At 49.3% G+C, this 16,251-nt stretch overlaps 1 protein-coding gene across 2 annotated transcripts in view; it reads right to left on the minus strand.

Moving 5' to 3' along the window:
- spata18 (spermatogenesis associated 18) overlaps nt 1–16,251 on the minus strand; it is a 137,840-nt gene that overhangs the window by 67,941 nt on the left and 53,648 nt on the right. For both annotated transcript variants that reach the window (XM_038791197.1, XM_038791195.1), the window contains exon 6: nt 1,603–1,737. In XM_038791197.1, the coding sequence (XP_038647125.1) occupies nt 1,603–1,737 (135 nt within the window). The remainder of the gene's footprint in view (nt 1–1,602; nt 1,738–16,251) is intronic.

The raw sequence follows: 16,251 nt of genomic DNA on the forward strand, positions 1-16,251 counted from the left end.
CAGGACCAGAACATATGCACATGATTAGCTTGGCCCTCCCACACCGTTCGGAAGAATCCTCTACCCCCTCAAACAGCCACCCATCCTTGACTTTGTCAAATACGCCCAGTGCACCACCTTCAACTGTATCAACCCCTGCCTCAGACATGAGATTCAGGTAGTCACCCTCCACAGCACCTCACATCACAGTCCCTCCTCCAGCGCCATTCCTAACTCCTCCTCACACTTGGCCGTAAATCCTCCCTGGACACCTCATCCTCCTCCAAAATCCTCCCATAAATCACCAACATGACCCCACTCTCCAACCCAACTATCGACGGCAACTCGTCCAACAACGAGGAGGCAGGCACTATCGGAAAGGTCAGATAAACCTTTCTAGCAAAATCCCGCTAGTATGCACAGTATGCATATACCGAAAACCTTCCTCACGCAGAAACCCAAACTTCTTCCTCAACTCTTCCAAGCTTGCGAATCGCCCCTGGCTTCAACAACAAATCCTTCAACTCCTTCAAACCTCCCCCATCCTCGAAACCTCAGCTCCTTCCTCCCCGGCTCAAATCCATGAATCCCCCGGATCGGCAGCAACCTGAACCCGCTCGCAACCAAAAGTTCTGCCGAAATTGCCTCCAAATCGTCAATGTGGCAGGAAATGGTGCCATCACCAGTGCCCGCAACCACTAACTCCTACAAGAACCCACCTCCACCCTCACCCATAAAGCATCCGCCTCCTGACTCCAGCCCCGCACCTTCACAGCCCTGTAATAATGCAACAACTTCAGAAGGCCCAAATCCCCCAACCGCCAGCCCCTCTGAAGTGCCGCCTTCCTTATCCTGGCCACCTTCCCTGCCCAAAGCAACAACAAAACCAACCTGACCACCCACAAAAAGACCGGCAGGCACTGAAATAAGAATAAAAACTGACAAAATGTTCATCTTAACTGCCTGCACCCGACCTGCCAGCGACTGGGGAAGACTGTCCCACCTCAATAAATCCACTTTCACCCTCCCAACCAGACTCGTTCAGCTTACGACGCGCCCAATCCCAGGCCACCTGCAACCACATATACCTGAAAGGAGTTGTTGCCACCCGAAACGGCAACCCCCCCACTCCAACCTCCACCCCTGGAAAATACACCACAAAATACTCACTTTTCCCCAAATTCAACTGATATCCCGAAAACACCCCAAATCTCTTAAGCAGACCCATTATGCCCCCGCCGAAGAACTCGGGTCTGAAATATTTAACAGTAGATCATCCGCGAACAGAGACACAATTTGTGTCTGATAGCTAAAATCACTGCCTTAGCTGCATTGTTAACCAGCAACTTATAACATTCAAACCCATGAAGCAACGAGTCCTCAGCACATATATTCTTGGGGAAATAAATAAAGTTCCAGCTTTTACTCTTAAACAGAGCTCCTCCAAATTACCTGTTACTTGAATGATAAAATATGTGCGTTCAATTACATGGTTTAATAGCTATTGCAAGAAATCACACCTCTTTGTTTTGTGCACATCAAAATAGTCTCAATCAGGAAAAATCTTTAAAGACAGATGGGAGGTTTTTTTTTAATAAGAAGGATGGGGTGAAGGGGTTATACCTTTCCTGCAGCATAGATTTCTCTGCAGATAGGAAGGAGACCTCATCCTTTAGTTGTCGGATCTGCCGCTCATAGTCATCCAGCAAATCCACCCTTTGTTTATAAAACCTCACTTGCTCTCGAATTGCTCTCAGCCTAGGGAATACAGGGCACAGCTTATTCCAAAATGCAAAGTCATAAGAAAATTGTCAGACATCATGGCTACATTTACATACAGTAGGACCAATTTCCCGAACGTTCATGCGGGATTTCAAGAAATGGCAGAAGAGATCGAGATATTAAACGCAAAACACAACAGATGATGGAAATCTGAAAGAAAATATTTTATATGAATATATTTCAATTAGACATCTATAATCCTAGGCCTCGCCCACCTCACTTTTTTCGACGTGCACTTCTTCATATAGGAAGCTGTTAAATTGAGTGCAAATGACACAGAAGCAATATCATGCCACCCACATCATCTTCCTGAAATTCAATGAAAAGGCTCCTATCTAGAAAATCCACCAAAGCAAAATGACCGTCTGAGGCAACAGAGCTACCCCATCAGCACAGGCTCTGTAAAGGGCAGCCGCTATTTTCTTACAAGACAGGCAAGATTTTTCTTTCAAGGAATATTTATAAATGCATCAAGCCTGCACTGCACACAGACCAGTCGGCAAATAATGCCGACCCCAATATAAAACCAATAATACCGACCCTAATATAAAACCAATAATGCCGACCCCAATATAAAACCAATAATACCGACCCCAATATAAACCCAATAATACCGACCCCAATATAAACCCAATAATACCGACCCCAATATAAAACCAATAATACCGACCCCAATATAAACCCAATAACACCGACCCCAATATAAACCCAATAATACCGACCCCAATATAAAACCAATAATACCGACCCCAATATAAAACCAATAACACCGACCCCAATATAAAATCAATAATACCAACCCCAATATAAAATCAATAATACCGACCCCAATATAAAACCAATAACACCGACCCCAATATAAAATCAATAATACCGACCCCAATATAAAACCAATAACACCGACCCCAATATAAAATCAATAATACCAACCCCAATATAAAATCAATAATACCAACCCCAATATAAAACCAATAATGCCAACCCCAATATAAAACCAATAATACCGTTATGTGGACCACTGGGAGCTGTTCCGGGCCAGGTGTGACCTGTATAAGAAGGACAGGTTGCATCTAAACTGGAGAGGCATAAATATCCTGGCCGCGAGGTTTGCTAGTGTCACACGGGAGGGTTTAAACTAGTATGGCAGGGAGGTGTGTACCGGAGCAATAGGTCAGAAGGTGAAAGCATTGAGGGAGAACTAGGGAATAGGGCCAGTATGGCTCTGAGGAAGAGCAGACAGGGAGATGTTGTTGAAAACAGCGTGGCCTGAAGTGCATATGGTTTAATGGAAGAAGTATTACGGGTAAGGCAGATGAACTTAGAGCTTGGATTAATACTTGGAACTATGATGTTGTTGCCATTACAGAGACCTGGTTGAGGGAAGGACAGGATTGGCAGCTAAACGTTCCAGGATTTAGATGTTCAGGATAGAGGGGGATGTAAAAGGGGTGGTGGAGTTGCGCCACTGGTTACGGAGATTATCACAGCTGTCCTACGGGAGGACACCTCAGAGGGCAGTGAGTCTATATGGGTAGAGATCAGGAATAGGAAGGGTGCAGTCACAATGTTGGAGGTTTACTACAGGCCTCCCAACAGCCAGCGGGAGATAGAGGAGCAGATAGGTAGACAGATTTTGGAAACGAGTAAAAACAACAGGGTTGTTGTGATGGGAGACTTCAACTTCCCCAATATTGACTGGGATTCACTTAGTGCTCGGGGCCTGGACGGGGCAGAGTTTGTAAGGAGCATCCAGGAGGGCTTCTTAAAACAATATATAGACAGTCCAACTAGGGAAGGGGCTGGTATTGGGGAATGGGCTTGGCCAGGGGGTAGAAGTTTCAGTAGGGGAGCATTTTGGGAACAGTGACCACAATTCAGTAAGTTTTAAAATGCTGTTGGACAAGGATATGAGTGGTCCTAGGGTGAATGTGCTAAATTGGGGGAAGGCTAATTATAACAATATTAAGCGGGAACTGAAGAACCTAAATTGGGGGAGGATGTTTGAGGGTAAATCATCATCTGACATGTGGGAGGCTTTCAAATGTCAGTTGAAAGGAATTCAGGACCAGCGTGTTCCTGTGCGGAAGAAGGATAAATACAGCAAATTTTGGGAACCTTGGATAACGAGAGATATTGTAGGCTTTGTCAAAAAGAAAAAGGAGGCATTTGTCAGGGCTAGAAGGCTGGGAACAGATGAAGCCTGTGTGGAATATAAGGCAAGTAGGAAGGAACTTAAGCAAGGCGTCAGGAGGGCTAGAAGAGGTCACGAAAAGTCATTGGCAAATAGGGTTAAGGAAAATCCCAAGGCTTTTTATATGTACATAAAAAGCAAGAGAGTAGCCGGGAAAGGGTTGGCCCACTGAAGGATAGGCAAGGGAATCTATGTGTGCAGCCAGAGGTAATGGGCAAGGTACTAAATTAATACTTTGCATCAGTATTCACAAAGAGAAGTAATTGGTGGATGTTGAGTCTGGAGAAGGGTGTGTAGATAGCCTGGGTCACATTGAGATCCAAAAAGACGAGGTGTTGGGCGTCTTGAAAAATATTAAGGTAGATAAGTCCCCAGGGCCTGATGGGATCTACCCCAGAATATTGAAGGAGACTGGAGAGGAAATTGCTGAGGCCTTGACAGAAATCTTTGGATCCTCACTGTCTTCAGGTGATGTCCCGGAGGACTGGAGAATAACCAATGTTGTTCCTTTGTTTAAGAAGGGTAGCAAGGATAATCCAGGGAACTACAGGCCAGTGAGCCTTACGTCAGTGGTAGGAAAATTACTGGAGCAAATTCTTCGAGACAGGATCTACTCCCATTTGGAAGCAAATGGATGTATCAGTGAGAGGCAGCATGGTTTTCTGAAGGGGAGGCCGTGTCTCACTAACTTGATAGAGTTTTTCAAAGAAGTCACAGAGATGATTGATGCAGGTAGTGCAGTGGATGTTGTCTATATGGACTTCAGTAAGGCCTTTGACAAAGTCCCTCATGGTAGACTGGTACAAAAGGTGAAGTCATACGGTATCAGGGGTGAGCTAGCAAGGTGGATACAGAACTGGCTAGGTCATAGAAGGCAGAGAGTAGCAATGGAAGGGTGCTTTTCTTATTGGAGGGCTGTGACTAGTGGTGTTCCGCAGGGATCAATGCTGGGACCTTTGCTGTTCATAGTATATATAAATGATTTGGAGGAAATTGTAACTGGTCTGATTGGTAAGTTTGCAGACGACACAAAGGTAGGTGGAATTGCGGATAGCGATGAGGACTGTCAGAGGATACAGCAGGATTTAGATCGTTTGGAGACTTGGGAGGAGAGATGGCAGATGGAGTTTAATCCGGACAAATGTGAGGTAATGCATTTTGGAAAGTCTAATGCAGGTAGAGAATATACAGTGAATGGTAGAACCCTCAAGAGTATTGAAAGTCAGAGAGATCTAGGTGTACAGGTCCACAGGTCACTGAAAGGGGCAACACAGGTGGAGAAGGTAGTCAAGAAGGCATACAGCATGCTTGCCTTCATTGGCCGGGGCATTGAGTATAAGAATTGGCAAGTCATGTTGCAGCTGTGTAGAACCTTAGTTGAGCCACACTTGGAGTATAGTGTTCAATTCTGGTCGCCACACTACCAGAAGGATGTGGAGGCTTTAGAGAGGGTGCAGAAGAGATTTACCAGGATGTTGCCTGGTATGGAGGGCATTAGCTATGAGGAGCGGTTGAATAAACTCGATTTGTTCTCACTAGAACGACGGAGGTTGAGGGGCGACCTGATAGAGGTCTACAAAATTATGAGGGGCATAGACAGAGTGAATAGGCAGAGGCTTTTCCCCAGGGTAGAGGGGTCAATTACTAGGGGGCATAGGTTTAAAGTGCGAGGGGCAAGGTTTATAGGAGATGTATGAGGCAAGTTTTTTACACAGAGGGTAGTGGGTGCCTGGAACTCGCTGCCGGAGGAGGTGGTGGAAGCAGGGGTATAGTGACATTTAAGGGGCATCTTGACAAATACATGAATAGGATGGGAATAGAGGGATACGGACCCAGGAAGTGTAGAAGATTTTAGTTTAGACATGCAGCATGGTCAGCACGGGCTTGGATGGTCGAAGGGCCTGTTCCTGTGCTGTACTTTTCTTTGTTCTTTGTTCTTTGACCCCAACATAAAAGCAATAATGCCGACCCCAATATAAAACCAATAATACCGACCCCAATATAAAACCAATAATACCGACCCCAATATAAACCCAATAATGCCGACCCCAATATAAACCCAATAATACCGACCCCAATATAAAACCAATAATACCGACCCCAATATAAACCCAATAATGCCGACCCCAATATAAACCCAATAATACCGACCCCAATATAAACCCAATAATACCGACCCCAATATAAAACCAACAATACCGACCCCAATATAAACCCAATAACACCGACCTCAATATAAAACCAATAATACCGACACCAATATAAAACCAATAATGCCGACCCCAATATAAAATCAATAATGCCGACCCCAATATAAAACCAATAATACCGACCCCAATATAAAACCAATAATGCCGACCCCAATATAAAACCAATAATGTTCGACCCCAATATAAACCCAATAACACCGACCCCAATATAAAATCAATAATGCCGACCCCAATATAAAACCAATAATACCGACCCCAATATAAAACCAATAATACCGACCCCAATATAAAACCAATAATGTTCGACCCTATCATCTCATAAATCAGGTGACAAACTCAGATTTGTATGACAAAACATTTCCCAAAGTATAAACCGACAAAGATTGATAGTTTGCTTATAAATCTCATTTGTGGTTTATTTAATCTTGAACAGGTCGGAGCTCTTTATAAAAAGTGTGGCCTGGATTTTCTAGTCCCAAAGGGACTTCTGCCATTCTCCAAATATTCCAGTTCCTCCCATGACGATCTCCGTCACTGGTGGGAGCAGAAAATCCCGGCCTATATTACTGAATGTGAAAACGTTTCCTGAAATACTTTTTAGCAAATTCTTCCTGTTATCCTCACATGTGCTAAAGGAGGGTCCACTCTCCCACCACAATCACTATTTGCTGGTCAGTTAGCTCAATTGACTGGACTGCTAGTACATGTTGCAGATGAAGTTATCCATGAAGGCCCCACCTTCTCAACCTTGCCCCTCAGCTGAGATGTGGTGATCCTCAGGTTAAATCACCACCAGTCAGCTCTTTCTCAAAAGGGTAGAGTAGTCTATGGTCCTCTGAGGCTATGGCGACTTTCACTTTCTGATGCAGCTTTCTCCTTCTCAGATGAAACCTTAACCCATGTGACCCAGTTTAATGCATTAATACATTAAAAATGTATGTATCCTCAGTGGAGTAAATACAACCTTCAAATTGGAATTATTCAAAATATGACAGTGACAGTTAAATTAATACAAACACATGAATAGTAACCGATAGTTAAAAACTCCTCCATTCAACCTGTTGCACACAATCCTAGTATCTTGTGTATCAATATAGAAATGCTCATCATCCATAAAATGCAAAGTTTTCAATTATTTTCTTCCAATAATCAGTTTTGATCCTTATTTACAATATCAATATTTGAAATAATTTAATATAACAAATATTCATGTGGAATAATCAATACTCAGTGAACAGGAAAGTTGTGTTACCAAGAGGCAACAATTTCCAGTGCTACAGTGTTAGTTATGCAGATAGAACTTTAATGGAATTAGCTGGCATAGCATTACTTCTCTCTCTCCGGGCGTGATCGGCCGGCTGCATCCCACCGGAGCCGGGGAGCCACTCGGCTGGTGTATCCCGGGAGAGGCCTCCCGTCGAGCTGGATTTAACAGCCACCCAGCACCTTTCAGGAGATGCTGAAAGAGGAGACCCCAGCTGGGTGTCGGTGAGTACTTGTCACCACAAACAGGGACCAGGCTGAATGGCACTTGGGGGGGTGGGGGGGTCTCCCAGGCGATCAAAGGCCCTGAGTGGTCAACCTCCGGGCAGGGTGACACCCTGGAATTGTTGGTGCCACCCAGGTAACTTGGCGGTGCCATGCTGGCAATTCTAAGGAGTCGAGGGTAAAGACAATGTAGAGGGAAAGGACACAAAGATTGTGCTTCGTGCCTTGATGTCACTAGACTCTACAAACATTACTGATCCAAAAGCAGATCCAGAGATAAGTCAGGAGGGCAAAAAGGGGACACGAGATTGTCTTGGCAGATAAGGCAAAGGAAAATCCAAAGAGCTGTTACAGATACATAGAGGGTAAAAGGGTGACGAGGGAGAGGGTAGGGCCTCTTAAGGATAAACAAGGTCTTCTATGTGTGGATCCACAAGGGATGGGATAGGTCCTAACTGAATATTTCTAGTCAGTATTTACTGTTGAGAAAGGCACGAATGTTAGGGAAATTGGGGAAATAAAAAACGATGTCTTGAGGAATGTACATATTACAGAGAAGGAGGTGCTGGAGGTATTAAAGCACATCAAGATAGATAAATCCCCAGGACCTGATGAAATGTATCTCAGGAAGTTGTGGGAGGCTAGGGAGGAAATTGCCGGCCCACTAGCTGAGATATTTGAATCATCAACAGACACAGGAGAGGTGCCTGAAGATTGGAGGGTAACAAATGCTGTGCCCTTGTTTAAGAAGGGCTGTAGGGATAAGCCTGGGAACTACAGACCGGTTATAGCCTTACTTCTGTAATGGGTAAATTGTTAAAAGGTATTCTGAGGAACAGGATCTACAGGCATTTAGACAGGCAAGGGTGAATTGGGGAAAGTCAACATGGCTTTGTAAGGGGAAAATCATGTCTCACCAATTTGATTAAGTTTTTTGAAGGGATAACCAAGAAGGTAGATGAGGGCAGTGCAGTCGATGTTGTCTACATAGACTTTAGCAAGGCCTTTGACAAGGTACCACATGGTAGGTTGTTGCGAAAGGTTAAATTTCATGGAATCCAGGATGAGGTAGCCAATTGGATTCAAAACTGGCTTGATGACCAAAGCCAAAGGGTGGTTGTAGAGGGTTGTTTTTCAAACTGGAGGCCTGTGACTCGGTGCTGGGTCCACTGTTATTTTTTATATATATTAATGATTTGGAAGAGAATGTAGGAGGCATGATTAGTAAGTTTCCAGATGACACCGAGATTGGTGGCATAGTAGACGGTGAAGAAGGTTATATGAGATTGCAACAGGATGTTGACCAATTGGGCCAGTGGGCCAATGAACGGCAGATGGAATTTAATTTGGATAAAGGTGAGGTGATGCATTTTGGTAGATCAAATCAGGGCAGGACCTACTCAGTTAATGGCAGGGAGTTGGGGAGAGTTACAGAACGAAGAGATCTAGGGGTACAGTTTCATAGCTCCTTGAAGGTGGAGTCGCAGGTAGACAGGGTGGTGAAGGAGGCATTCAGCATGCTAGGTTTTATTGGTCAGAATATTGAATACAGGAGTTGAGACGTCTTGTTGAAGTTGTACAAGACATTAGTAAGGCCACACATGGAATACTATGTTCAGTTCTGGTCACCCTATTATCGGAAGTATATGGTTGAACTAGAAAGAGCGCAGAAGAGATTTACAAGAATGCTACCAGGACTTGATGGTCTGAGCTATAAGGAGAGGCTGGGACTTTTTTGCCTGGAGTGTAGGAGGCTTAGGGGTGATCTTATAGAGGTCTATAAAATAATGAGATGCATAGATAAGGTAGATAGTCAACATCTTTTCCCAAAGATAGATGGGCGCGATTCTCCGAAATGGAGATAGAGTATTTGCGGCGTTGTGAACAGCGTCGCGTTTCACAATGGCGCAAAACGGGCGCGGGGACTACAGATTCTGGCCCCCATAGGGAGCCAGCACATCGCTGGAGCGGTTCACGCTGCTCCAGCCTCCCTTCCCGGTGCCAAATGGGCGCCGCGCATGTGCGGGGGACTTCTTCAGCACGCCGGCCCTGACGCAACATGGCGTGGGGGTTCAGGGGCCGGCCGTGCAACAAAGTAGGCCCGGGGTGGGGGGGAGGGGGAGGGCTGCCCGTCAATCGCGGGCCAGACCCCATCAGAGCCCCCCCCCCCACCCCCCTCCTGGGACGGAGCCCTCCTCCCGCCGCCCACAGGCCGCCCCCCGACCCTTCGCACAGAGTTCCTGCCGGCAGCGACCAGGTGTGGACGGCGCCGGTGGGATTCTGCTTTTTCCGCGCGGCTGCTCGGCCCATCCAGGCTGGAGAATCGGCGGCCCCGCCATGTACAGCATCCCGCGACCTGTGCCGCGTCAAACGCGACGGCGAAAATGCCACCGATTCTCCACACCTCGGAGAATCGCGTGCCACGTCGGGGCGGCGTGTCGCGGTTGCGGCGATTCTCCGGCCTGGCACGGGGCTCGGAGAATCGCACCCGAGGAGTTTAGAACTAGAGGGTATAGGTTGAAGGTGAGAAGCAGGAGAGATGCAAAAGAGACCAGAGGGGAAATTTCTTCACACTGAGGGCAGTGAGCATCTGGAACGAGCTGCCAGAGGCAGTGTAGAGGCAGGTACAATTTTTTCCTTTAAAAAACAGTTAGACGGTTATATGGGCAAGTTGGGTATAGAGGGATATGGGTCAAATACAGGCAAGTAGGACTAGCTTAGTGATAGAAACTGGGCGGCATAGACCAGCTGGGCCAAAGGGCCTGTTTCCATGCTGTAAACATCTATAACTCTGTGGCAGAAAGCCTATTGGCACCCTTGTATACAGCGTTTATAGTGCAAGTGACATCCAGCATGAGGTAAACTAAAAAATATCATCCTGATGTACACACCATCCGTTCATCATCTGGGATTAGTGAACTTTTCTCAACTGTAACTGATCATGTACTTTTCTTGTCTTTTTAGCTAATGCATCATATCTAAACTGTTACTTCTTAATAGACTTATAAACAACCTTAAAATTACTTACCAGTACTCGACTCCCTATCTTAGGTGTCTGTGGGTCCTGAACCCAAACTCTTACAACCTTAGACAATGCATTACATAGAAGAATGCAAGCCAATGGGTGCTAAGCAGGAGGGGAAGTTTACACCTAAAAGGTACGGGCGCGATCTAACGGAAAAGTTTCTGAGTGTGGTAGAGAGCGGGAATTGCCGAGTGCTTCCCGACAGCCGACCCGGTGAGATCGCTATCGGTATTTAACGCTAATTTGGGGCCTAGTTTTCATGACTATGTCCGTGTCCGAACAGAACTCGTGTAAGGCTGGCGACGTATTTAAAAATGCTGTGTGGAACAGATTCCAGGATTCCTGTCCCCAATCCCCACTTGTGGGATGAGACAAGGGTCCAGGTAGTGAAACTGCACCCAGTATTCTGCCCTTGTCTATTCCATTGTGGAAGTGGGCAGACAACTTGCATGGTGACAGGTCCACTTCCATAAGAAGCAGGAGCAGCAGTAAGCTTCCAGCCTCTTGAGCCTGTTCCAGCATTGAATAAAATCACAGTTGGATTGGGTTTGTTTATTGTCACGTGTACCAAGGTACAGTGAAAAGTATTGTTCTGCGAACAGCTTAACAGACCATTAAGTACGTAGTGTTAATGAGATCAGTCCATAAGAGGGTCGTTTAGGAGCCTGGCAACAGCGGGGAAGAAGCTGCTTTTGAGTCTGTTGATATGCTTGTGGATTCAACTCCACCTTCCTGCCTGTCCCCAAAAACCCTTGCTACTCTTCCCGATCAAAAATTTGTCAAACTCAGTCTTGAATAAATTCTATGGTACAGGGCGCGATTCTCGAAAGATTTCTGAGTGTTGTAGCGAGGTGGAACTGCCAGGAGCTTCCCAGTGCTCGGCCCAGCGAGGCCGGCGGTGCTATTCAACGTTAATTGTCCACTTAATGAGGCCCCAAGGGCTTCTTGCCGCAAATGAAGGCTCACCAGTCGATTCGCTGGCACCCCGCTCGCCAGCACCCCACTAGCAAGGCCGTGCAGCAGTTAAGTTGCACTTGCACAGCCGCCCCACTCAGCCCCAAGATTCAGGGATGTAGACCTAGGGAGCCTCCTCGATGTGGTGGAGGGATGTCCTGTCCCCCCCCCCCCCCGGCCCCCGAGGGCCCCGGATCCACAGGGCAGCCAGTGCTGCCTGGGATGTGCGACAGTCGTACTCTCGGGGAGTGTAACCAGGGGGACTGGCCTCCAGTACCGCAAGAAGGTCAACGGCCTACACGGGTGAGTTGACAGCTACGCCACTCCCCACCTCCCTCCCAGACCTTTTTGTTCCCACGCAAGCATCCACCCCCCCAACTCTTGCTTCACAACCGCCCCACCCCTTACAACCTCCAACCCTGTGAACCACACATGTGGCTCTCTGTGTCTCCGCAGGAGAAGCTCTCCCACACTCGCTGGGAGAGGGCCCAGACTTGCGGTGGGGTGCTGGACATACAAATCCTCACTATCTTCAAGGAATGGGCTTTGGGGTGATGCGAGTGGCCGAACACAGGGTGGTCACCAACATGGAAGTTGGCGGAAGTGGTAGAGGTAAGGATCCACTGGGCTCCACCCGGAGGACCTGTCAAATGTGAGTTGTTATTGTCTTACTGACTGGCCCATCCCTCTCACGGACCACATATCCAATTACCCTCAGGTCCTCCAGCCGACGGCACCAGCCTATCTGGGGAGGTCCTCTCCCCTGCCTCCCACGAGAACACCTCGGAGGAGAGTTCTGAGGATGCCACGATCGATGCGTCATAGTTATCATCCCTATCCTCTACCAGCGCAGAGACATACACCTCGGTGGAAAATGGTAGTGGACAGGCTTCTGGGCACAATCTGATGAGGACCACACTGCTGCTGATGTACATCAGGTGGAGGCAGGAACACCCAGCTGAGACAGTAGTTGGAGGTCTGCTGGATCCCAGGTCTCAGCTGAGTCCCAGCCTGATGCTGAGCCTGTGGAACAGGTTTACCCGGAGCTGATGGAGACAATAGGGAGCGGCTGGGACATTCAGAGGAAGATGTCAGCAACACTCCAGCAGATCCATAGCCCCGGAGGAGTCCCAGAGGCTACGAGCGCTGGAGGTGTCACTGGCAATGCGTGGCACTGAGGCCAACACTGCGAGGGTGGCGACCACAGTGGAAAGCCTGGTGCACGACGTTGGCAGCATAAGTGAAGGGGCAGCAGGGTAGCATGGTGGTTAGCATAAATGCTTCACAGCTCCAGGGTCCCAGGTTCGATTCCCGGCTGGGTCACTGTCTGTGTGGAGTCTGCACGTCCTCCCCCTGTGTGCGTGGGTTTCCTCCGGGTGCTCCGGTTTCCTCCCACAGTCCAAAGATGTGCGGGTTAGGTTGATTGGCCATGCTAAATTGCCCGTAGTGTCCTAATAAAAGTAAGGTTAGGGGGGGGGGGGGGTTGTTGGGTTACGGTATAGGGTGGATACGTGGGTTTGAGTAGGGTGATCATGGCTCGGCACAACATTGAGGGCCGAAGGGCCTGTTCTGTGCTGTACTGTTCTATGTACTGTTCTATGTTCTAAGGTGTCTAAGGCGTCGCGCAGTCGGTGACGGCCATGGCTGAGGGCATCAGAACACAGAACATAGAACATACAGTGCAGAAGGAGGCCATTCAGTCCATCGAGTCTGCACCGACCCACTTAAGCCCTCACTTCCACCCTATCCCCGTAACCCAAAAGCCCTCCTCACCCTTTTGGTCACTAACGGCAATTTATCATGGCCAATCCACCTAACCTGCACATCTTTAGGCTGTGGAAGGAAACCGGAGCACCCGGAGGAAACCCACGCAGACATGGGGAGAACGTGCAGACTCCGCAAAGACAGTGACCCAGCAGGGAATTAAACCTGGTACCTGGCGCTGTGAAACCACAGTGCTAGTCACTTGTGCTATCAAGGGGCTATGGATCTGCTGGAGGGTTGCTACCCATTGAATGTCTGATTTGTTGTGGGGGGTTACCCAGTACCAGGCTGATCTCGATGAGGTGCTGCGGGACATGTCCCGCTCTCAGTTGGGCATGGCCGAGGCGGTAAGGAGCTTGTCCCAGTCGCTGGTGGGCATTGCTGAGGCGCTTAAATCACTGAGGGGCATCACTGATGGCATTGACACTATGGTGCAGACTATGTGGAGCCACCAGGTATGGCAGAGCCAGATGATGCATGGGCAGCTGGAGCTCAAACGATCTGCCTCTCCATCCCGAAGTGAACCCCCAGGTCCTATGTGCACCGAGCGGGAGGAGGAGCGCTGCATGCCAGCCCAGACCCATGCCATGGAGTGGCGACGGTGGCCACCACCTTCGCCGAGTTCCATCCCTCTGATGAGGCCGCGTCTCGGGGTCTGCATCCGGGACAGGGTGACACCGCTCTGCATGGGCTGCCAACAAATGCGCTGGAGCCCTCTGCCCCAGAGGAAGCCCCGCCAGGGGTATGGAAGGCCACGGGACATGGTAAGCAACTGGTTGCCTTCACCTCAAATGTGCATCCTGGGGACACACCTAGATGTTGTGGTATAGGTAGAAAGGCAAAGCACTTTGAGGATCACCGTGTGCATCGGGGGAGGGGTGGGTGGTGGGTGGGCCATCAACATGGGGAGAGTGGAGAATTGTTGGACACTTGTGACACAGCAAACGCCCTTGAGCGCAACCAGTATGACACCTCTGTCATAACCAGTATGGCGCCTCTGTCACTTTCATCCACTATGCGGGCCATCCTACGAAGCCTTGGCCCATCTCTCCAGGCATGGCTGCTCCCAAGGACACACCGCGTGCAGGTGATGGGTGTGAGCGAGCACTCAGCAGACAGGCAGGGGTCAGACTATGGCACAGATTGAAGAGCTCCGGCGCTGAGCTCTGTACGGGTTATCATCACCACCCTGCCCACGACAGTGACCCCCTGACGGGGCCGACACAGTCGCAGCACCCTGGAGTGATGTGACACAGATCCTGAGAGTGTGGGAGAGGGGGGTGGATAAGGTATTGATGACGGACTTGGCCACGTCCCAGGTGAAGTGGGTGAGTATGAGGGCCTCTCTGGCCCTCTGGGCTTGCCAGACGCTCGCTGCTGCCACCTGTCAGGCAGCTTCAGTCTATCAGCCCTTGCACTGGGGCATTCCGCCGATGGTGGAGAATCCTGTTGCCCGGGCATCTTGTTGGGTTTGGTCCATGTCAAAGTTGATATAGTTTTCCGCCCGGTAAAAGAGGGCATTTGTGACGTGTTGGAAGCACCAGTGCGCTGTGGCCTGCGAAATTCCACACAGGTCCCCGAGGTGTATAAGCTCAAGGCTGATGTGGTCTTGACGGCCACCGGGAGCGGCATGGCACAGGTGCCGCACCGTCTCCTTGTTGAGGCGGAGCCTGCGGCACGCACTGTCCATAATCTGTTCAAACAACCAGCGATGCCTATACACCCTGGGCCATCACGGAACTCCCCCTTTGGGTCCCTCCCTGGCCTCAGGGTGTAGGGCAGGGCCCTGCACAGGGACCTCCACACTGAGCATCTGCAGACACTGCGGCCATCTCCGGCGTCTGACCACCCAGCCTAGCAGCAGCACCACTAGGAAAAGATCTGCAGGATCCAAAATACCGTCCAGCCCCTTCAATATCTGTAAGGAATTGGGAGAGGGTGTTAGACTGACAAACTTGGGTTGCTCCCATCCCGGGACCCTCCATCCCCACATTGATTCCACACCCCGCCCCGTGCAGAACGCCCTTCCCAGGCACTCCCAGCCACAGCGGGCTCCCCTCACAAGACCCCAGAACCGGATCCCAGACCATGTACCCCAGAAACACGCTCATAATGTCACCTGGACCTGATGTTGGTCCCCTCCCCGTTGCATTCACCCTCCCTCAGGCTGCAGACGTCCCAGGAGATGTGACCCATCACCTGGGTGTCCGGATGTTGACTGCTGTGTGTATGGTGTTGCCTCCCACAGTGTTCAGGCATTGTGATCTGACTGGGATGCTGGGTAATGATTCCCACATCCTCCATGGCCCACCCACCCACGGGAATCCACTTGGGCTGTGTGAAATGTTTACTTAACCACGATTGCCAATTCCTTAGTAAGGCCTTGGCAGTCGGTGGGGGTTATGGGTGGTCGGTGGGGCAGACGGGCAGGGACAAGGGTTATCCCCAGAACGGTTACATACGATCCAGGGGTTGACATGGTGGTGCCACTCAGGGTTACCCCCTCAGCACCCCCCCCCCCCCCCCCCCCACCCCACCACCACTCTCCCATGGCGGCCCACACCTGAGTGAGTCCCTCCCCTCCAGCCGAGCATTGGGGTGGCAATCCCAGCGACCCTGGACTCTTTGCCTCTGAACGAAGATGGCTACTCACCTCCTCGGTTCCCCGCAGAAGCTCTTCCGCCAAGTTCACGTTTTCCAAAAGGAGTACGAATCAGCGCCAGCGTGACCACTTTCTGGGGAGGCCGCTGAATGACGGGAGGCCGTTGGATGTGGGGTCCCTCCCGTTAATTGTATGAACATAGGGCTTAAGTGGTGATAATTAGTTTCTCCCCACGCGACAATGAGATCACATTTTC

This window comes from Scyliorhinus canicula, chromosome 3 (genome assembly GCF_902713615.1).
Source record: "Scyliorhinus canicula chromosome 3, sScyCan1.1, whole genome shotgun sequence".
NCBI classification, from domain to species: Eukaryota; Metazoa; Chordata; class Chondrichthyes; order Carcharhiniformes; family Scyliorhinidae; genus Scyliorhinus; species Scyliorhinus canicula.